The 21,737-nt window shown below is 41.6% G+C and overlaps 1 protein-coding gene across 2 annotated transcripts in view; it reads right to left on the minus strand.

Moving 5' to 3' along the window:
* Positions 1 to 21,352, minus strand: part of UNC13B (unc-13 homolog B) — a 216,458-nt gene extending 195,106 nt beyond the window's left edge. For both annotated transcript variants that reach the window (XM_054185791.1, XM_054185789.1), the window contains exon 1: positions 21,217 to 21,352. In XM_054185791.1, coding sequence (XP_054041766.1) covers positions 21,217 to 21,238 — 22 coding nt within the window. In that variant the 5' untranslated portion in view covers positions 21,239 to 21,352. The remainder of the gene's footprint in view (positions 1 to 21,216) is intronic.
* Positions 21,353 to 21,737: the final 385 nt, after the last annotated feature.

The raw sequence follows: 21,737 nt of genomic DNA on the forward strand, positions 1-21,737 counted from the left end.
GCTATATATCACTGTATTGTCTAAATCTCTATTACTGCCATAGCCCATGGGCATCAGAGTGACATTGCACAGTGGCAAGATATCCAAGTATTCCCCACTGTTTCATGAACTTGGGAGAACTAGCAGGACAACATGATGGCCAATCTACACAAAATTGAGCAAATCCATAATTAGTACACTGTGCTGAACCAATTATCAAATGAAACATACACCTGACTATTTTGCTGAATCATCCAGTCTGATCACTTCAGTGAAGTGGGTAATTTCATGCCTCCTGCAGATACTGTCACTTTTCAGCTCAGCTTTTGCATAAAACTTGGTAAGTGTATACAGCACAGCTCAGTTTGCAACAGAGCTTCATAGTGCTCCACTTCTTCCATCCTTACCAAAGTTACTGGATAACTTAAACAGAACAAATTAAAAGACTTGGTAGGAAACCCTTTCTGGCAGTTACAAACACTCAAATCAAAACCACATTCTCATTGGAGCAGAAGGACCAACTTTGTAGATCCTTTGGTAAAGGGGTTTAATTGTGCTTTTTTTTTTTAAGTAAAACTCAGTTCTCATCAGCAAAAGAAGCCTTCTCTTAAAAGACCCTACTACTCTAAAAGGTATTTCATACAACAGAAGGAGTGACAATTCAATTTACTTCCTATGATGGTTTAATGTAGTAGGCAGTTAATGTAAGTAGGCTTCTAAACACTTTCAATGACAAAATAGATTCAGACAGTTAGAGACATCTGGGTCTCGTTTACAGGTTAATCTGTTACCAGATTTGATTTGACACACTGACTTAACATCACACAGATTTTCAGCCTCCTGAAATGAAGAGTTTCATATGCATTCTTGTTTGTTGCTTAGCTCAAGAACTCACCTACCTGAAATATTCCTTGAACTATTTCAGCAACAGAAATTAACAGGTGAAAAAAAACAGGTGAAAAAAATGTTACAGAAATTAAAAAAAAAATTATAAACGGTGTTGCAAAAGATACACCATGGGTACTCCAGCTATGAATAGAGTTTTGGACAGAAAAATCAAACCCATATCTCAAAAAACTACTAACTGAAAACAAAGTGTCTTACTAGGAGAATATAGGACAGGAAAAATGGAACTGAAACTATGTACACAACTTGTAGAAAGCCACCGTGACAGGGAACAAAATGCAGGAGGAAAACTAGAGGTCTGCAACTGGTTCCTGCCCTGAAATTAGAGCAGACATTAGATTGCTCTTCCAGCATCCTTACACCAGCATTTCTGTAGAAAATAGTATCAGACAGCAAGGTCTTGCTGTTATCTTTTAGTTTGAAAACAAAATTTGAAGTAGAGCAACTAGGACAGGATAGTTTCACAGAGAGGAAGGGAGGGAGAAGACTCAACTCACAAAACAGTAGATCCCAAAACCCAGAACTCCCCTCATCTTTGAGCTTTAAGTGGATACAGTGATTTTACTAAAAAGCTAGCAGAGAACAGGATCTACAATGGCAAAATACAATCAATATACCATGATCATCAGGCACTGCAAAAGATTCCAGCATTTTAAAACATGCAGATCATTTTATCCCAAAAGCCTTGGGAGATCTTACCAATAAAAAGCTTAAAACATTGACAAGCTATTTTGTAAACCACAGCTCAAATCATTATTACATTAAGCATTAGCACTTAGTCAAACTTCTGCTTTGCAGTAATGAAGCTGCAAGAAGTTTACGTACAGCTGATCCCAGAAAAAGCTTCCTGAAAGGCAGCAGGAAGCATTCAATTGATTTCAGATAAGCAGCAGCTCAAATAAGCTTGACAATATTGTTTCTTCTATCTGGGAAAAAAAGCATAGTCATGAACCATACAGCCAAAAAAGCTGGAAACAGATGCTGGGAAGCAGTGAAGAAAGTAGGAACATGCAAGTCTTGAACTTTACAGCCTCCTGAAACAGATTAGCACTGCCAGTGAATCCAGAGTGCCAACAGCCCATAAAATATTTTCCAGTTTGTACATGAAATATACTTGGAAACAGAAGAAGTGCAGAAGCTTCTACTTCCAGGGAGCTTGTGTGGCTAAATGCTGCACAGGAGAGAGAAGGAGGTAGTAGTTTTCAGAGAGGAGTGGAATAAAATCATGCTGGAATTTCCAATACCAGGACACTTTTCCAGGAATTCCCATCACTGCAGATGCTCTTCCAGGCTATGGGGCTATCTATCCCCGTTTCTCCTGCCTGCATGGTCCCACAGTTCTGCTGGCAGGCAGGCAGTCTCAATACACTTTCCCAGCCAACACAAAGAAGATCAACCCATTGAGCTCAAGTCACCCTTCAGGTAACCTGAACAAGCTGAGAATCATAAGCCATCTTCTGCCCGCTTTGGGACTTGCTGGAATGACAGCCTCCCAGTGCCCAGACAAAAATCTCTCCTCTAGCGGTTCATCTCATTATCGTCCTTTGAGGCTGCACAGAAAGCATTAGCTCCACTCGCAAGAGCCCCCCATCCTGTGCTGCAATACAAGGCACCTCAAAGATACACCAAGTCTGCGTGCTGCTCTCCAGAGAGCCCTTTACCTCATTACTCACCTTTTCAACTTATCTGACAATAATCATGATCTCAATGCAAACTGACAAGTTAATTCTAGTAAGTCAAGAGACAGCATACTCAGATGCTTATTTAGATAATTGTGCTTTGCTTCTTCATAACCTTCCCATAGACATGTTAACATCTACCTGAAATTTAACTTCACTCACAGCTTTCACCTCAACATCCATTTGCTACTCAAAACCAAAGGCCTAGGCTCTGAGACTCAGTTAGTGGAGCACTCAAGCTACCTTCAGATGGTTTTATTCACCAGGGAAAGACTCTGAATCATCAGTTCTCCTGCCCTATTTCTCCATCGAGAACTGCAACCAAGTCACAAAAGAGTATTCAAAAGTTTACCTTGTGATTACTGCCTCTCCCCTCACCAGCACAATGACAAAGCCAGTCAGATTCGTAATTTATTGTGCCCAAAACATCAGTTGTTTGAATAAATCCAACAGTCCCACTGCTCAAACTTGATGCTGGAATTCCCTAAAAGACACGTTGACAACAATGACATCTCACACTGGGATCCCAAACCAGATGTCTCCTGCCCTGCAGGCCAAGGGGCTCTTTACACATCTTCAGTAGGAGTTTGCACGGCAAGAAGTCCTATCACAATAGGAACGACTGCAAAACAAGCCCTGGTATCTTATCCATCCAAACACCTAGACGATTCCCAGGAAGGAGCATGACAGTATGATACAGCAGTACCTACTCTATATATTTACATGCTCCCAGCTTCTAGTCTTAGGAGCCAGAGGTGACATTTTGGAAAGTAGAGTTTCATACGCTCTGTTCTACCACCAAATCTCCTCCATCCCTAACTTAACCAGGGGATGGCAGCAGGCAATTTCAGGTGAATTCCACTTTGGTACTTCTTCAATAGTGAGGGGGAATACATGCTTCAGAGACCTTCCTTCACAATTTAGCCTCTTTGCTATACATCTTTGCTGTCACTTGACAGTGGTATCAGCTGTTTTAAAGCAGGCAGACAACACAAGCAAATCATATCACTCTCTATTGAGAAGAAAGGGGCTATCACTCAAAGAAAGGCAAGATGCTTTGCTAGCTGTTTGACACAGCGAATACAGTCTGTTTTTCTTTAAAAAAAACCAACAAAACACAAACTAAAACTCCACAACTGTAATACACAAAAGAAAATCTGTCTTCAAATTTTGTGGGGCTATAAGCAGAGTTAAGTCCCTTATTACTACCACCGCCATTCCTCAAGGGTAGATACACATAGTTTGGTCGACTGAGTAATCCCTCTGAGCTTTGGCCTGACCTAGGACAGGCAGGTGAGCACCCCCTCTGATCAGTCTGGATCAGCTACATTTTTCTTGAGAAGTGGGAAGACAAACACACACAGAATTTTTGTTATGTTTTGCTTACAAACCAAGAGATGATGCTTTTGTCCACCGTTTGCTTTCCAAGGCGGGTGGGGAAGCAGAGTGTGGTGATGGAGAAATGGATTTGTGTAACAGAACACCTTTTAAACAAAAAGGAAGCTGAGGATATGGCCGACTTCCCTGTTTCTATACAACAGCTCCACCTATATACACTTACCATCCACACAGTAAAACCAATTGCTAAAAAGCACAGCTAGGAGAAATTCTCTAACATTTATTTCTTCCTTTTTTGGATGACCAACACAGATATGTTGCTGACGAGTCACTGAAGTTTCTGCTCAGCAGCTGCTTTGAACTGAGCAGTGAGGACAGGAACAAAATCTCTTATTCAGATCACAGAGATTATGAGAGGTTAATCCTCCTGACGCTGGCAACACAGACAACTCTGTCAGGCGACCTGGTTCCCCAACTAAGAGGTGAACTAAACAGTAATCCAAGCTGCCTCTTCTCTCCAATATTCTGTTGCAGCCTTTATTTTATTAGTAAAAAAGCAGCTTGGGTGCAACATACTGGAGTGAGCTAGTGTGGTTTTGACCCTCTCTCAGAAGACGTACTCTGTTAGATTGTGCGTTAGTCACTTTGCTTTAAGGAGTTCCCTGCAGGTTACAGATTTCTCCTGAACTTTTAACCATTTTATGATCAGAAGAGACAACATCCTTACTCCTGAATCCATTTCTGATTACAAAAATGATAAATCCATCAAATCATTCAGAACTTTTAGATATAGAAGATAAATACTACTGGGCAGAGAATAAAGGAGGCTTCCAATTTTCAGTGGCATAAATTATCCTTCTTTCAAGTTCTATAAGGTTCAGAAATATATTATTTTAAGTTAGTGGAAATGCCTTAATTGAATAAGGAAACAAAAAACATGCTACTTAAATTTTACACAAAACAGACTTCAACTCATATATGCCCCCAGCTGTCTAACAAAATATGCATAATGAAAGCCATATCCTTGCACCAGAAGGCAGGAAAAGAGACAGACTGATAATGTATTCAGTCTGCCAGGAGCCAGTCTTGAGTTGGTAAACTGACTTTGCTGACAAACTAATAGTTCAACAAGTTTATAACAAAAGCTTCAATACAAAAGAAAAAAAAGAAACACCCACACACAAGAAAAGCCACACACACAGACAAAAAAACACCCAAAAAAACCCCCCACAAAAAAAAAACCCTCAAGCCAAAGAGCAAACATTAAAAAAAATAAAAACCACAAACCGCCACACCACCAAGAAACCTTAGAACTAATTCAGAAACTAGATGAATGGGCAAATTAGTTAGTTGTTTGAGGTTTTTTTAATTTTGAAAATAAGATACACCTCTTTACAGAGTAATTTCTTCCAAGACACAAACCATACACAGTTGCTGCTCAGACACTGTACATACAGGTAAAGGTCACTTAAATTACTAGAATCTTGCCAGAGTTATTAGGTCAAATCACACAGCCTGGTTAGAGCAAGGTAACAGCTGCTAGAAGACACAAGTAATCTGGTACCAAACAAAGAAGAAAAAGCGGGAATTGCAGATACAATAAACCAACTTGTGTGCTTTTCCTTTGGCTGGCATGCGCCTCTCTCAGTCAACAAAAGCACTGATGTCCTCTGTATAGCCTCCCAAATGACTCAAGTTTCTACACTCCCTGTTCAGATTTAAACAAGATGCACCCTGGAACAAAAGTTGCTGACTAAACACACCAGAAGTGATCACCACCTAATCACAGCCTTGGTATATTTTCTGGTAGTTTCGATTTAAGTTACAGGATTGCATGCAATCGGCCAACTGGAACACAGCTACTTGTCAAGCAGGACTGAGCACAAGCTTGCCCTCAAAGGCATCCAGCTAAAAACTGATACTAACAAATATCATTGTTCAACTTCAGAAGTCTAGCTTATTCACCAAAAGAGAAACAAAGATAAAGCAACAGCACATTCATGGTGGATTCAGTAACTTTTTTTTTATTTTTTAAAGCAAAACCATCCCACCATACTACAGCAAATGATAAGCTCCCAGGAAAAACAGCATCTATGTTTTCCTGCACCAAATAATGAAGCAGGATTGGTCCAATTCGAAAAATAGTTTCAGTGAAGTTATTAATATTGTGTTACTTAAATATTTACTTGCTTGATTTCACAAACCAGAGAAGAGATTAATATCTAGGAGACAGAAGTGAGTTGACTGTGAGCATTAAGAAAGAGTAAAACAACTGATTGGGATACAAGTTATGGTTTAACTGAATGACGTTCCCAGGCAGGAATGGGAGATCTAACAGAAGACTCCTTGCAGTCTTAATTCTCTGGCAGACTGACTTTACTCTTAGCATTCACAAACTGCTCAGACAACACTGGTCCCTGGAGGACACACACAAATTGGATAGTTAGACTGGCACCAATGTTTCTGCAGGTTTTGGTTGCTTAAGGTCTTGGGACATAGGTCACTTCCCCCAGAAGGAAGCTGACGTAGATGGTTTGGGGGTGTTTAGTTGTTTGGGTTTTTTTTTAAGTTAAGTTTGTAAAGAAAGAATGTGTTTTATAAAATTCAGCCTCGAGACTGATACCAGAGCAAACATGCTATTTTAACACCATCTGGGAGAAGCAGATGAATGGCTGCTCCCCATGGCAGTTCTACATTATCTGAAGGAGCCGCAATCACCTGCCAATGATTTTGGTTTGACACAGCATGTACACAAAGGACTGAACCACAACCAGGTCTTACTAATGACAAGGATTATGTCCAAGACTGCTCTCCTGAAACCCATGCTGTTTGCTTGCATTTGGGCCTCCATAAAAATTAAAGTGAAATTCCATCAGGCTAAATGCCATTAGAATCAAAATCATTAACTAAAATAAATAGCTTTAGGTAACAATTGAGTATAAGCAAGTTCCCTCAGAAGTAGTTTGGGGGTTTTATTATTAAAGTTTACACCTAAGCAAGATGCTACATAAAAATTTTACCTTAATATACAATTTGTCTATACCAAGTAGTTGTCAGAGCAGTAATTCACATCACAATGAAGTTAGTGCTGTGAGGATCATAAGACTGAACCCCTTTGGGGTCACAAACTCTAATGTTGGTTCTCCCGTCACCTGTACCACTGAAGTCATTTAAAATCATTCCTGACTTCCAGCCTACAATTTAATTAATGGCACGCTTATACCTTCTGTATCTTATGTCAACACTAGCCTCCACCTTACTGTTTTTCTTCACCCCGTGTTTAATTTCCTGATGTTCTTAATGGACAGAAGCCATAGATGTCATCAGTTTCTGTTTATCAGACAGAAGAAGCCACAGCCTTATAATCGTTTTACCATAGAGACTGAAAGGAAGAGAGAGTCAGACAAGGTTTTCTCCATTTGGTCCTACCCAAGTTCATCCTTCCTGAGCAAGGTCAGCCAGTGCAGGCCACAGCATGCAAGGGCAAATTACTCGTGCCTTTGTCCTTCCCCAGCATGTACTGATATCACCTTCTCCTCTCCCCACAATTATTCTGTACTGGTTGACACCACAGTGCTGAGTCAAGAGGCCTCCCCAACACCTCTCCTTTCACCAAGCTTTGCATTTTTCAAAACTTCTTGTCATTTGCTGTTAAGTGCATAGCTTTTCTACATGATATCAAGTAATTTTCATTATTGTTGTCCTCGAGGCCATTGAATCCTTCACATGTTATAATTATCTACTTCCAAATCGATTATACCATTAGGACTTGTCCTAAAAAAACCCAACTCTGACACACACATTCCTACTTTTCTTGCCACACCACAAGCAGAAGACATCTATCTGCTTCTCCCACCAGTCCGTAGCTTCTGCTACAGCCAATTCCTTATGCGCTTTACATGTCTTTTGCCAATTCCAATTTTCTTCAAAAAGAAGTGTCTGATATGGTGATTTGTGAGATATTACAAAAGTCCAAATAGATGCACACTTTCATCTAGAAAGAAGAGGTTAACCCAGAGCAACCTTCCTCTCACAAACCCACACCACATTTTCTACCCAATGATCTTCCACACTGCTTCCACCTGTCTATAACGTTTTTATTATTCTCTCTTTAAAGTTTATTTTAAACCTTGTATATTACCACAGCCTTGCCTACTTTCGAAGTCAAAACTTATCCACATTTATCACCCATCTACTTATCTTCCTGCCAAACCACAAAACCACCTTTCTTGTTCTCCAGTTCGGTGATGCCACTGCTTGCTTACAGCAGTAGTTAAAATTCTGTTACCAGAGTCCAGATTTCAAGTGTTGCATGTTTTAGCACTCTGGGTTACAGATTACCAGTCTCAAATTCAAGGTGTTAAGGTTTTGTTACCACCCCATATATCTGTATCATTTTCAGTGTCATTCCTGTAAGAAACAATTCCTACAGTTCATGGATCATACTCAAACCATCTTTACCGAACTCCCTGTCCCTGTGTACAGCAGTCCAATATCTTACTGGCTGTTTCTCCTTTTCACGTTACCAAAGCACCTTCTGTTATCTGCTTTAATACCCTTTGCGAGACGTCACCTTGTCTACTGAGGTGGAATCCCCTGCCTTAGCCCTGAACTTCCCGATCCTCAAGATACACCTTCCTTTACAAACCAACGTTTTGCCCACACCTCTCAGAGGTTCTCTGTTTGCTCACCTTACCCTGACGCAATGATCAGGTGAATCATCAGCTCTTGGGCCATTTCCTAGGTGGAGCCTTTTCTTGTTATTTGAGATGCTAATATTTACCCCTGTGGCTTCACTGAATTTCATGCCTTCCTCCATATTCAAGCATCTCATTTCACCAAATAGCTCCTTCAGTTTCTCTAGAGGCTCAACAGTTGCTGGTCTACATGATTATCTGTTTAACTTAACCTAGGTAAAGTTGCAATCACTCAAACCAAGTTCACTTCTATGTCTGGCTTCCCTGAAGCATCTTCTGTGCATCTTAATGGCACATCTACAGTTAACTTCATCGATTTTATGGCTTCAGTCACTGTCTGATGATGAAACTGCCAAATAACACAGCTCTCTGCACCCAGCCATTACCAACAGCATTCATTCTCTGGTGTGACGAGTCAATTTCTCACAGTGACAACACCCAGAAATACTTCTCTCTAACCATATTACGAGATTTCTACCCACATTTAAATCCTGGACTACGTGCGGTAGATCTCTTGCGCTATCACAGCAAAATCTCTTATCAGCTCTTCCCAAAGCAATTTCAGCCCAGCTGGTTCTCTTTTATCCACACTAATGCTGCTTTACAATTCTGCATCACTAACACACAGTGGAATTTTCCCAGTCACCTTTATTCCTCTCCTTCCAGAGCAGAGCATTCCCTCCAACATCTCTGTTCCCCTTACAACCCCAAACCTCCTGCTGCCCCTATGAGGGCTAGTTCTGAGTCCTACACCAACAGTCCCCTTCCTACCACTTTAGTAACAAGCTCCCTACTTTGCTTTATAACACTAACATGTTTGCATCCTCTTGGAAACAACCTCAAAACTACTAATCAAAATGATTTTCAGTGTTTATATAATTGTATCATTTATAATTTCAGGATCATGTAATCCCTGTTTCATCTCCAACACCATCTCTTTCCTGATGCTCTATGAGGAAAAAAACATACAATGCAGGCCCCCATCAAGAATGCACAGGGTTAACTCATACATACACAGATTTCTCTCACATGCTGCTCTGCTCCAATAAAGCCTGAACACATTTCTGTATCTTTGACCGAAGCGTCAGACATATACAGAACAGTACCTTCAAACTTAAGTTTACAACAGAAATAAAAGGTCTGTCGGCAGAGCTGTGTTAAGACTACGTTCCTCCCAACTCGCCAAAGCATAACAAAATACTGATTTAACACTGCAATTCAATAGGTCATGGCATGTCTTCATCTCTTTTTAACCATGGAAAGATATGTAAACACTTCAAATTTTCTGATCAGTCATAATACAACAGTCACATACCTCTACTCAAGTAACGGACATTATCAAACTCCATTTTTTCCCAAATCCTTAAGTACCATAAGGGTGAGGAATACAAATTTCATAATAGCTTCTCCAATCTAAGGAAAGGCAGGCTGACTTCTGCTGTTGTGATGCTGAAGCTAGAAAACCAGTTCAGTCTAAAAAGCATGAGTTTGTCACATATGATGATAATCAACATAAAGCTGATGAGAACTGCAGAAAATCTTTCATCACTTTTAATTCATAATCTGATCTTTTTCTAGAATACTCTAGGTTGTTAAACTAAAAAATACCTTGTCCTATACAGCAACATATTAGATGATTACAACAATCCATTCTGGCCTTATAACTATAGAGTTTCTAAGCAGTTAATCTCCTCAAAAAACTCCTGCTAAAATGGAGCATACACAGACTCCACTTACTTAATTTGATATGTCAAAATCTAATAAAGTTTTGCACATGCAGCAAGTTATACCAGGTAGAAAAGGATGAAATAAAATTACTGTTTCGCATACATTTTTCCCTCCCCACCAATCCATATCCACGTTGCATGCCAAATTCAAGTCACAGACGAGAAGCTTACATTCAGATCAGGAGTTCAAGGTTGGGGGATGTCTGAACCAGAAAAGAACAAGAATTTATTTCGTTAAAAACCAAGACTTTATTAATCTATGAAATGGCATTATGATTTTGGTAGCGTTAGAACTCCCAAATCCAAAACAAAAGGCAACGTCAGCTTTCTAGTAATTTATGGTGCCTCAGACTCTCAAAGAGAAGCCACATGAAAAGTGCCTTCCAGAGAGGCCAAATGATCTTCTGAAGAATGCCACCTGATTGCTTTTAAAGAAGTGTCATGATGAAGAGTAACTCATGAAATTGGGAAGGTGAACAAAATAGTAACAACACATAATTTTCTAAAATGTGTGTAGTAGTTTACTCAGCAGTCAAATTCCTTCCTCACCCAAAGCTGATAACCTACCTTGGCATCATCTCAATTAATGTCTAGTACTCCTGGTCCTATAGGAAAAAACAGTTATCAAATATTTCCAGAATAACAGTTTGTAGATCTCCAGTGTATAACTGCAGCCATAACACTCCACAGGGAATTCATTTGCAAAGGACTGTGGTTGTTGCAACAGAAAACTGCGTGATGACTAAACATGAATCATCACAGGTACTGAGAGTCTGAAGTCCCTGGACTTTTCCTGAAAACACATTCTAAGATTTATACAAGCCCTCAGGAAAGGAAAATGTCTCTAAAGAATTTCTCTCTAGAAATTTAAATATCTACATATTCTCACATATATATATTTATTCCTTGGAAATTGCTATGTTTGCTAAGCAGAAATTTTCAGTTTACAACATAGCTTAAATTAAATTTGATCCAGAGTTTCTTCATGCCTAGCCTTTCCATCACTACCTGTCTATATGGAACTGTTTTGAAATACCCTTAGAACATATTTTAGAACAACTGGAAAAAAACAAAACACAAAACTGAAAGAACTCAGTTTGCACACCAGTTTTTGAACAATCTGGTCAAGGATTTGATGAAAAAAAAAAGCTTACATTAACCTTCTTGTGATAATCAAGATGCCAACAATCAATACAGAGCAGAATAAAGCACACAGCTCCCCATGCTTAAAGTTTATAAAGGTGTCAGGCTGCAATCAGCTATCCAGTGGCACAAAAAAATTAGATAAATCTATGACAACTCCAAAAATTATGGCAAGCCAAGAGAGCTGGACAGGGAAAAGTCCCATGAAGATTTAGAAGCACAGTGCACCTTCCTTAACACACGAGGCTCCAAATCAGTGCCTGACTCTGGGGGTTTGCTCTCTCTGCACAGCACCACTACCCACCCTGCTCCCCAGCTCAACTGCTGCCCTGGTACAGTTGAGCAGAATGTCTGGTGGCACAAAGTCAGAAAAACTTCAGACAGCAGGACAACACAGGACAGATTTGCTACAACATAATAGAAGTTCAAGCAACAACCCTTATCTGTTTCCAAGCCAACCAACCATCTCCCTGCCAAGGCCTTGGACAACACCCCTACATCATTCTCCAGAACAGGTTGCAGGTGATGAAGTCCCTGCATCAGTTCATTTTGCCTTATTCAAGCATGTCTGCATCACTGCCACAGGGCCTGCATCACTGTGCTGCCATAAAAGCTTAAAAAAATTACCTCCAGACCCAAACTCCCTTCCTCAGGAGAGGACAAAGACAATAGCCAGTTTTTTATATGTTGCAGACTTCATCTGGATAAAGGGGTGACCCAAAAAGTCATTTAGCATGCACTTATTTTTTTAATGATGTCACATCTTAAAGTACTGCCACATTGGCCTAAGCTGAGAAAACAATCATTGAGTGTGCCAATACTCAAAAGTGCAATTTTGTAGTTATTTTATACCTTATAGTTATGTCTCCATGGTGGAAACACTGGAGTCCGTTTAGTAGAGCATTTAGCCGTAAAGAATTAAGAGACTTAAGTCACAGGATCTTTAAGTAATAAGGTTAAAACCAGTATTCCTTAAAGGGACACGGTCAAGGCTGGAAGCCAAACTTCTTTTAAAAGTCACCAACAGTTTTAGGCTAGAGATTATCACAAGCAAGACACCTCTTTTTATCCCTCATCAGACACATCATTCCAGTCCAATTCACTTTCTATTCATACGGGATGTTCAACTGCAAGGAAGAGCATCAGGAGTCTAAGGTCAGCAAAAAGTTGTTCAAAGATCATACCATCTTTATGTTTCTAAATGCCCCAACTCACGAAATACTGGTAAGCAAAAAGGGAACAAAAGTAGTTCTTTAATCCCTTTAACACAGTTTCTAACCTATGCACCCTGCCCAGCAATGTTAAGACCTTTACAAATTTAAGCCTGGACAGCAAAAGTAAATCTGTGAACAAAGCAGGTGAGGTTTATATATACCTGACAATACCTCAATTTAATTTTCTCTTAGCATAGGATTTCCATAAACTGAAGGTCTCTGAACATACACTTTCACACTGCATGCAGGTACCCAACTCCTGTACAGTTCTTTCCAAATCCTACCCCAACTCATCTGACAATAGGATGAACATATCGACACTCAAGCGCAGTGTGCTACAGGCAACATAAACCGAGTCACAACCATTAGCTGACAGCATTTCCTTTCATTAAGAAGCCCTCACCTAGCTGTCAGAGACAGAGTACCTGACAGTGCCATGCTCCAATTCCTTGCCACTTTCCACAGCAGCAGGACACGTATCCATGCCATAACATGGTGCCTATGAAGCTCAATCAACATCAGTCAGAAGAATTCCTCAGCTGAGGACTTGTCGTCTAACCTGATCCCACAGCCACAGCTAGTCTCTTGCAATCCAGGCTGCACAAGGAAGGAAAGGTCACTAATTTCTGTAAGTACTCAGTGTGCTGTTTGTTAGTTAGAAGTGTAATTATTCAATTATTCAAAGTTAATAATGGAGAAAATAACTTAAAGGACATTAAGGAATGTATTTTGAAAGCCTGATGAAGGAGATGGGGATCTCAGCTTTTTGTGATACACCAAGTAAACCCCACTTGCATCTTTTCATTAAACTATCAACCAGAGGCTTCTCGGTTTAATCTTTGTTGGTTTTGCTGTTTGGGTTTTTTAATCTGGATTCAACTTGGAGCTTTCTTCGTAGCTGAACTAGAAATATAGATGCTCATAGTGTATTTCATAGTGTATTTAAACTGAAATCTATGAACCCATCCCAGAAGACAGTATTAGTCATACAAAGGCTGTTAAACAGAGAAATGCGGTAGAGTTCATATGCCTACCAGTATTTCTTCTGTTCTTTTAAAACTTGTAAATAGCATTCCAACTCAAAAACTGTTAAACAGGAGAACAACTATTTTGGATTCCCACTACAATTTACTTCTATAAAACAATGATTTAAAAGTCACCTGCAGTAGCTGTAATCAAATCAAATACAACATGGTACATCCAAAGACAATCCCTAGTAATACACAAGGGACATTTCAGAGGGGCTAATTAGATAAAGCTGAGGATAATTATTAGAAAATTGACTGAGAGGAATAAATTTGAACCAAAATTGTGGTATTAGATGCAGGAATAAAGTATTAAGAATTTTCTAGGGACACTGCTCCTCAAGTAGGAAGAACAGCTGAAGTCCATTTCACCACAAAGAACTACAAGCCATGGTAAAATATACAAGAAATAAACAGTATCAACACAGGTTGGGTGGCCCTAGATGTAGGAAGTTAGATGCAGGGAAAAGCAAGAGAGTTAAATATAACAAAAAATACTAATTAGAGAAAAATCACCATCAAGGATATTGTCCTCTCATCCCATTAATTGACTTAACTGCTAATGGTGAAGAGGCAATAGGCCTCCAATAAACATTTGCCCCATGCTCGGGAAGAGGCAAGTACCTGTGAGACCAGGTACTTTCCAGCACATCAGTAAGGGAAGATGACATTAAACATCCAAGACACAAATAATAAAAATGAGAAGGTCTAGGTAACGGTCGTACAGATGCCAGTGAAGAAGTCTGTAGCCCAGTGACATTTGCTTTAAATGCAACCTGAGATATTAGAAAACAGGCTCAAAGGACAGCAGAGTATTACACTTGAGGAGACAATCAGGGCACACTTGTAGGAGGACAGGTACCTACAGATCACTGGGCACACCAGGAAAATGTCAAAATGTCTAAAGAGTTAAAGTTCTGAAAAAAAGATGCCTACTATGCAACACCAGTTTGGAAAGACTGATGTAAACTATACAGATTTAATGCTCATAATTTTTTGAGATGACTTAGTGGTGCAGGATAGTCTCATTAAAGTATAAAATTACATAATATGGTGGAAAGCCAGTGAAACAGAGTAACAGTTAGCCACTTAAGAGACCAGTCATGATTAGTGGGGTTTCCCATATCAAATGCCTGCCATGCTTCAACATTTTCACTCCCAGACCGGGCATTTGCCATTTATACAAAACCAAGCAGGACACAGAAGCCAGTGAAAAGGCAAATAATAAAAGCAGCATTATGCACAGCAGTCTAGTCAGGTATAAGGAGGGCCAAAGAGAGAAGAAAATCCATCTGAAATCCTGCTAAACACATAGACATCTGAACCAAACACCCAGGATACACCTCTAGAACAGGAAGCATATAGGATAGGATATACCCTATCACAGAAAGCATCTGCCAAATTTTACAGGTCGCAGTAGACAAACAAAACATTATTTCAGCAAAGTCTTTGGCAAAGATGGCTAATGTATGCACAGGTAAGCATGAGCTGGCAATAGGAACAAAGCAGAATTTAGTCCTTCATTTAATGATGACGAGATCAACACAAGAACATTAAATGCCATTTTCATTTCTACAGAAACTTTAGAAGTATGGTCAGAAAAATAGAGACTGAAAAGAAGAACAAATTCAAACACTAAAGAGAAACCTTTCAACCTACAGACTCCAGAAGTCTTTCTATCTAACAAGAAACAAGAATTCTAAGTTGCTTTCACACACTTTCACACCAAGAAAATGCCAGGTACTAGTAATTTAACCTACCATAGAAGCAGAGTAAGGGAAGACCCTACACACCCTCATATCAGCTCCCAATCTGTTTAGAGGACCACACACTGAATTATCTGGATGAAAAAGGAGAACAAGGGTTATCAGGCACATCACACTGGTTTAAGCTCTCTTGGAAAAGCACTGAGAACAGCTTTCACCAAGTGATTAAAGTATTTTTCAAAACATCAAGCAACACTTAATCACTAGGCATAAAAAAAAAAATATATACGGGGGAAATTTCAAAGGAAATTTATAAGAGGATCATTTGCTGGACATACGCACTTCACATGCCTCCAAGTCAAATATTTGAAATAAGGTCCTAGATTTAAAGCAGCAGTTTCATTTGCTTGGACTTTATGTGCCATTGTGTAAGTTACAACTAGCTCTAAGGCTGTTACAGTTCAAAATTAGGATCCTTCAGCATTTGAATTAAATCCAGCAGGTTGTTGTTGCATATTAAAACAGTATGTTAATAACAACTTTAATAGTTTGAACTGGCAGATGTCAAATTGAAGGAGTCAACTGAGAGGACACTAAGTGAGCATGAATGCTATTCGAATTCAGGAAGCAACTCTGTACATTTCCTCAATCACACTGAAAATCACAGGGGAATTTCAAGAAGCTCTTAGTCCCTAAATTCTTAAAGCAAAGACTTCACACTGTTTGTTGAAACTTTTGTAGCAACAGTGTCCAAAGCTGAAGGAGCCGGGGTCTGAAACAGGAAAATGGATGACTGCCCATGCATCACAAGACAAATGTGGTTTGTAGGTTTTAAACATTCCTATTATTAAACAACAGAAGAAGCTTGACAGTTTAAAAGTTTTCTCTCCAATTAAGCCACCAATTACAGCTTTACAAAAGCCAAAATTAAGTCTCAATGCAAAGGAGCTCCTTTAGTAGCAAAGACTCTTTTATCTTAAGTGTTATTATCCAAATTTCTAGTGCATTCTATTTTGTTCCAACACTTCATACATTGGTAGCTTCCTGACTAATTGCAGCTAGAGAAAAGGAGTTCATAATACTTATATAGCAAATTCTTCATGAAGCATTATATTTTCATTAATACCCTATCTTTATCACCTGTACTTCTGCTACTGCTTTTAAAGTCCAATTCTGTTCTTTTCCATTTTGATCTACACAAAGACAGGCAGGCTATGGTTGAGGTGTTTTTTTGCTCAATTCTGCAACCATTTCAGAATACTCTCACAGCACAGCAATACAATTACCCTATCGCTAAGAGCACTATCTACAAGTGTGCAATGTAGGGAGTTCCAGAGAGAGACCTTCACCCTTGAGACATAAAGAGCTAGAGGCACTGCATGCAGCCTTACAAAGAATACCAAGGCTATTGCATCAGGGTGGGGGGGAAATCCTCTAAACACAAAGGAAAAGCCCTGACACGTGACTACCAGACTTCTAGTGATGGTATTTCTAAGTGCTCCACAAGATGAACATGCTTTCATTTCTATTATCATTAACATCCATTTCCATTTTCCCTGTTTGCTTCTTTCACTTGGTTGTCAACAGAGTTCAATTTGGTGCACAGGCACTAGAACCCAAATTTTGCTGGCAATATAGGGATGTACAGTTAAGTTCGCCAAATAGTATTCCAATGCTCCAGATACTCTGACAAACCAAAAACGTCACCATATAAGAAAGCTGTTCCAATTCTTCAGAGCAGCAGCAACATTAACTGTAGGCAAAAAAATAACATCCCTAACTTCAAGATGGTGTCATTTCACGCAGCTGTCAACAACTTTAAAAACTTTGCAGTGCAAGACCAGAAGAGATCACCTAACTCAATCTTGCACACACTTCAGGCAGCCAAATCTCACACAGATACTGCAGATCGGGCCCCAGGACAAAAAGCACATTAGACAAAAGCATTACGCCCTTATGGGACCAAGCCAGGCACTGTGCAAAGGGATGAGGGAAGATGCTCACTGCCAGTATCCCTGCAACAGCAAAGCATTTCAGACATTGTTTGATACAGTGAGTAGGCTAGGCAAAGTATGAGACAAAGGGACACAGCTTTTACTATAATTATGTGATGGATAAGGGAGGTCAAGAAGTTAGGAATACAACAGCACTGAAGACACAGCATAAGCTGGTACAATGCAGAGAGAAGGAAAAGTAGAAAAGAACCGTCACTATCCTGAGACAGCAAGAGCTAGGGACAAAGTGGGATGTAATAAAAGTGAGCAAGTGGAAGGGTCTGAAGTATGTCTCAGGACAGCGATGAAAACAGAGCAAAGGAATCGATGACAGAGCACCCGTGACCGGGGTGATCCAACCTCAGCAGGGTCCTCCTTTGCTATGACCCTTGCAAGCTGTGCTGAGAGAGCAGTTTCTTCTGTCTGTAAGTCAGAAGACAGGAAAGATCAAAAGAAAAAAATTAATTAAGTTGAGGTAAAATCAAGACTTCCAAGAAAGTAAATAATGCAAGACTGATGGGAAAACTAGACTGCTTCACTGGGATTAGTTTTATTTAATATGTACTATTTCCACAAATACAACACTAAACACAAACTAATAAAGCAAACTATGCCAAGAGAAGATTATCAGACATAATCCAGACACAGCTGCTCTAAACAGGAGTATATGCAATCTCTTTTGCACTTAAGCAGTACAATCAAAATACAAAGAAGTCTCCTCTAAAAGCCTCAATCATGTAATATTCAGGATTTGTTTTCTCCTTCACTTCACTTACACCCTTTGCATATTTGCCTGCTCCAAAAGAAGCCCTGAATTTGCTCCTACAACAGTGTGTTACCACTGGCTCACTTCACGCATCCTCTGAATACATGCAGGTGAGCCCAGGCTCAATAATTCCTCTCCACTTAGATTTTCTGTCAGGTGCTTGTATGACAGACACATCTCAATGATTCTGAAAAAAATAAAAAAATACCTGATTTGTCCCCTAAGAAGAAAGTGTAAAAGAAACATACTACTAAACATGGGATCAAGAAGCCACGTATGTTAGCTGCTCTTTCAGGAACAAAGGCAGCACTCAGACATGTTTGGTGTGCACTGTTTTAGATTAGCCATTCATTAAAATACTATTAATGTGCGTAATTCAAGGCAGGGGGAATAAATCAATGAATTACAACACTATCTTTCTGGCTGCCAGGCTTCTTGTTACACTGCCACTTTGGGGTTTTTCCACATTTCCCTTTATCTGTTACACTGCAATTCAGAGGCTATTAACAGTGTCCCAGTCGCCTACATTTATTTCACAGGGTTTTTTGTTGTCTTTCTTTTTTCATCTCAGGTCTACAGCATCCGACCCCACGTTACTATGCAGTCTTACAAGTGCACCATTTTTAATGGAAAAAAAGCAGCTTTGCCAATTTCCCTATTAACAGCTGCACTGCTGTCTTAGCAAGATTAGTTCATTCGGGTGGAAAGGTAGAATGCAAAAAAGTGCCACTTTTTTTTTTTTTTTTTTTTAAAAAGTGACAGGTAATAGAGCTTTCTCCTCCTTGTCCCAAAAGTTATTCTTTTGTCACTGCTCCTGGTACCCGCTTTGTTTTTCAGACTGCTCTATCTCAGCATACTTCTATCTTATGTTTAATGGTTCACACTTGGAAGATCTTATCAGCTCATTCTTTCAGTAATGGCTATTTCAGAAAACACGTTTCTTCCAGCTTAGTAAATTGATAATATTTTGCATTCTTATAATAAAGTTGCTCAGTATCATCTAAATCACTACTGGTATTTTCCACTCTCTTAGCACAGCAGGTGGAAATGAAAAATATAATTTTCACAATAATTCTCCATCACATACAGTCACCAGCCACCTCAAGTTTCTTCTTTAGCTCTTTACACCTAACCGAAGAATAAGACAAACACAACAGCACATCGTTCCAGGCTGCTGAAATACTTTTGTCCCAAAGACTCTACAGACCAAAATTTAACACCCTGAAGAGGTTTCAGTTTCAGTAACTCAATCATTCAGTTCATGTTCTTTCACTGCTCTTAATAGATAGGGTATAAATACACCTTTAACATGGTCAGCTCCAAGTGGCATCAAAACCAGATTTCTTTAAAGGGCAGCTTGAGAAAGTTTTGAGGATGAACCACCAAAAAGAATGAATAAACACCTCTAACAGGTAAGCATCCCTGAGCTAATAAGAATCAGCTTCAATGAACACATTTTGGCAATGCTTTCAAAATGGACAAGTTTACCAGAGGTGCTACGTGTGCTTCAGAGATTACAGACCTGGATCAAAAACATTTTTAAGATAAACTTTGCACTTGTACAGCTCTCTTAACCCCTTAAACACAACAGATGTTTAATAAACGGGCTGATATTTAACTTAAAACTCTGCTGCAAGAACAGCGCTCTCCCCAAAACAACGCACACTCAAGATACTCTGCTGTCATCTTTTTTTATTAACACCATCATCAATATGTGGAATTTTATTCAAAAAGGTGATGAACAGCTGGATAAAGAGCTATCAAATCAACAAATGCGAGTGAAGTAGGAGCTAAACCATCAGCAGCACACCAGTGCCACTTTTTTATCATACCTGCCAAAGGAGCTGAGAACATTAAAACTACACTTTTAAGCTGCAGGGCACAGCTTGCATTCGGGGACACCCTGTGACCACTGCACTTGGTGCAGAGCACTCATGGGAGACATGTCCCAGCAGCATGAGTCCAGGCAGGTGGGTGTTTTTCCAGCGATTTTACCTTTTTTTTTTTTTTTGTCACAAGAGAGTAAGAAATTGAAAACTGGAGATACAGGGCAAGGCGATAGCACTATAACCCAGCCCGCTTCAGAAAGCGCCGCCTCTCAGCAACCTGTTCGGCAAGGGAACGGAGCTGGGCAGCAGGGCGAGAAGACAATTAGCAGTGTGCCTGAAATAATAACGCGTGTTACGGGCGAGCGTGCGGAGAGTGACAACCGCAACGTTAATTAACACCAGTGACAGCACCCCAGCCCCACACTTCCCCCCCTCCACCCCCCCCAGCACGGAGCCACCCCGGCCCACACTTGCCCCCTCTCCACCCCCCGCCAGCACGGAGCCACTCCGGTGTCGTCCCCCCCGCTCCCCGCACGGAGCCACTCCGGTGTCGTCCAACCTCCTCCCAGCACGGAGCCACTCCGGTGTCGTCCAACCTCCTCCCAGCACGGAGCCACTCCGGTGCCCCCCTTCTCCTCCCAGCACGGAGCCACTCCGGTGCCCCCCTTCTCCTCCCAGCACGGAGCCACTCCGGTGCCCCCCTTCTCCTCCCAGCACGGAGCCACTCCGGTGCCCCCCTTCTCCTCCCAGCACGGAGCCACTCCGGTGCCCCCCTTCTCCTCCCAGCACGGAGCCACTCCGGTGCCCCCCTTCTCCTCCCAGCACGGAGCCACTCCGGTGCCCCCCTTCTCCTCCCAGCACGGAGCCACTCCGGTGCCCCCCCCCCCCTCCCAGCGCGGAGCCACTCCGGTGCCCCCCCCTCCTCCCAGCACGGAGCCACTCCACAGCGCCCTAACTCCTCTTCAAACAAACTCCCCAAATCGGACACGGCTTCTCGGGAGGCCGCCGTGGTCCGACACTGGGCGGGAACGCTGCTCCCTGGCCCCCCCATCGGACACCTCACGCTTCTTCTCCACACAGGTAAAGCAAGACAACCCCCCTGCCCCCGCCCGCCGGGGCGGGACGGCACGGCCTCCCAGCGCTCGGCCCGGCCTGAGGCGCTGCCGCCACCGGCTCCGCCCGGGCCGGGCCGTCGCCTCTCGCCTTCACTCACCTCGCACACACAGCAGCGACATGGCGGAGGAGGAGGAGGCGGCGGCGGGCGTACCTCAGCTGCGGCCCCGCCGGCCGCCCCCGGCTCTCCTCATGCCGCCCCGCTGCCTCAGGGCGGGCGGTGGCGCCGGCAACGGGGGCGGGGCCGGCACGCGGAGGGGCGGGGCGGGGCCGGGCGGGGCCGACACACACACACACACACACACACACACACACACACACACACCCCCGACACCCCGCAGCGGCCGACAGGGGGCGCCGCTGCCCCGCCGCCCCCTGTCGCCATGGCAACCGCCCGGCCCTAGGACGGAGGCGGGAGGAGGCTCCCCCCGAAACACATAGAATTAAATAATGGTTCAGGTTGGAAGGGACCTTAAAGCTCATCTCGTTCCAACCCCCTGCCCTGGGCAGGGACACCTCCCACTGGACCAGGCTGCTCCAAGCCCCATCCAGCCTGGCCTTGAACACCTCCAGGGATGGGGCATCCACAGCTTCCCCGGGCAACCTGTTCCAGTGCCTCAC

This window comes from Rissa tridactyla, chromosome Z (assembly GCF_028500815.1).
Source record: "Rissa tridactyla isolate bRisTri1 chromosome Z, bRisTri1.patW.cur.20221130, whole genome shotgun sequence".
Lineage (NCBI taxonomy): Eukaryota > Metazoa > Chordata > Aves > Charadriiformes > Laridae > Rissa > Rissa tridactyla.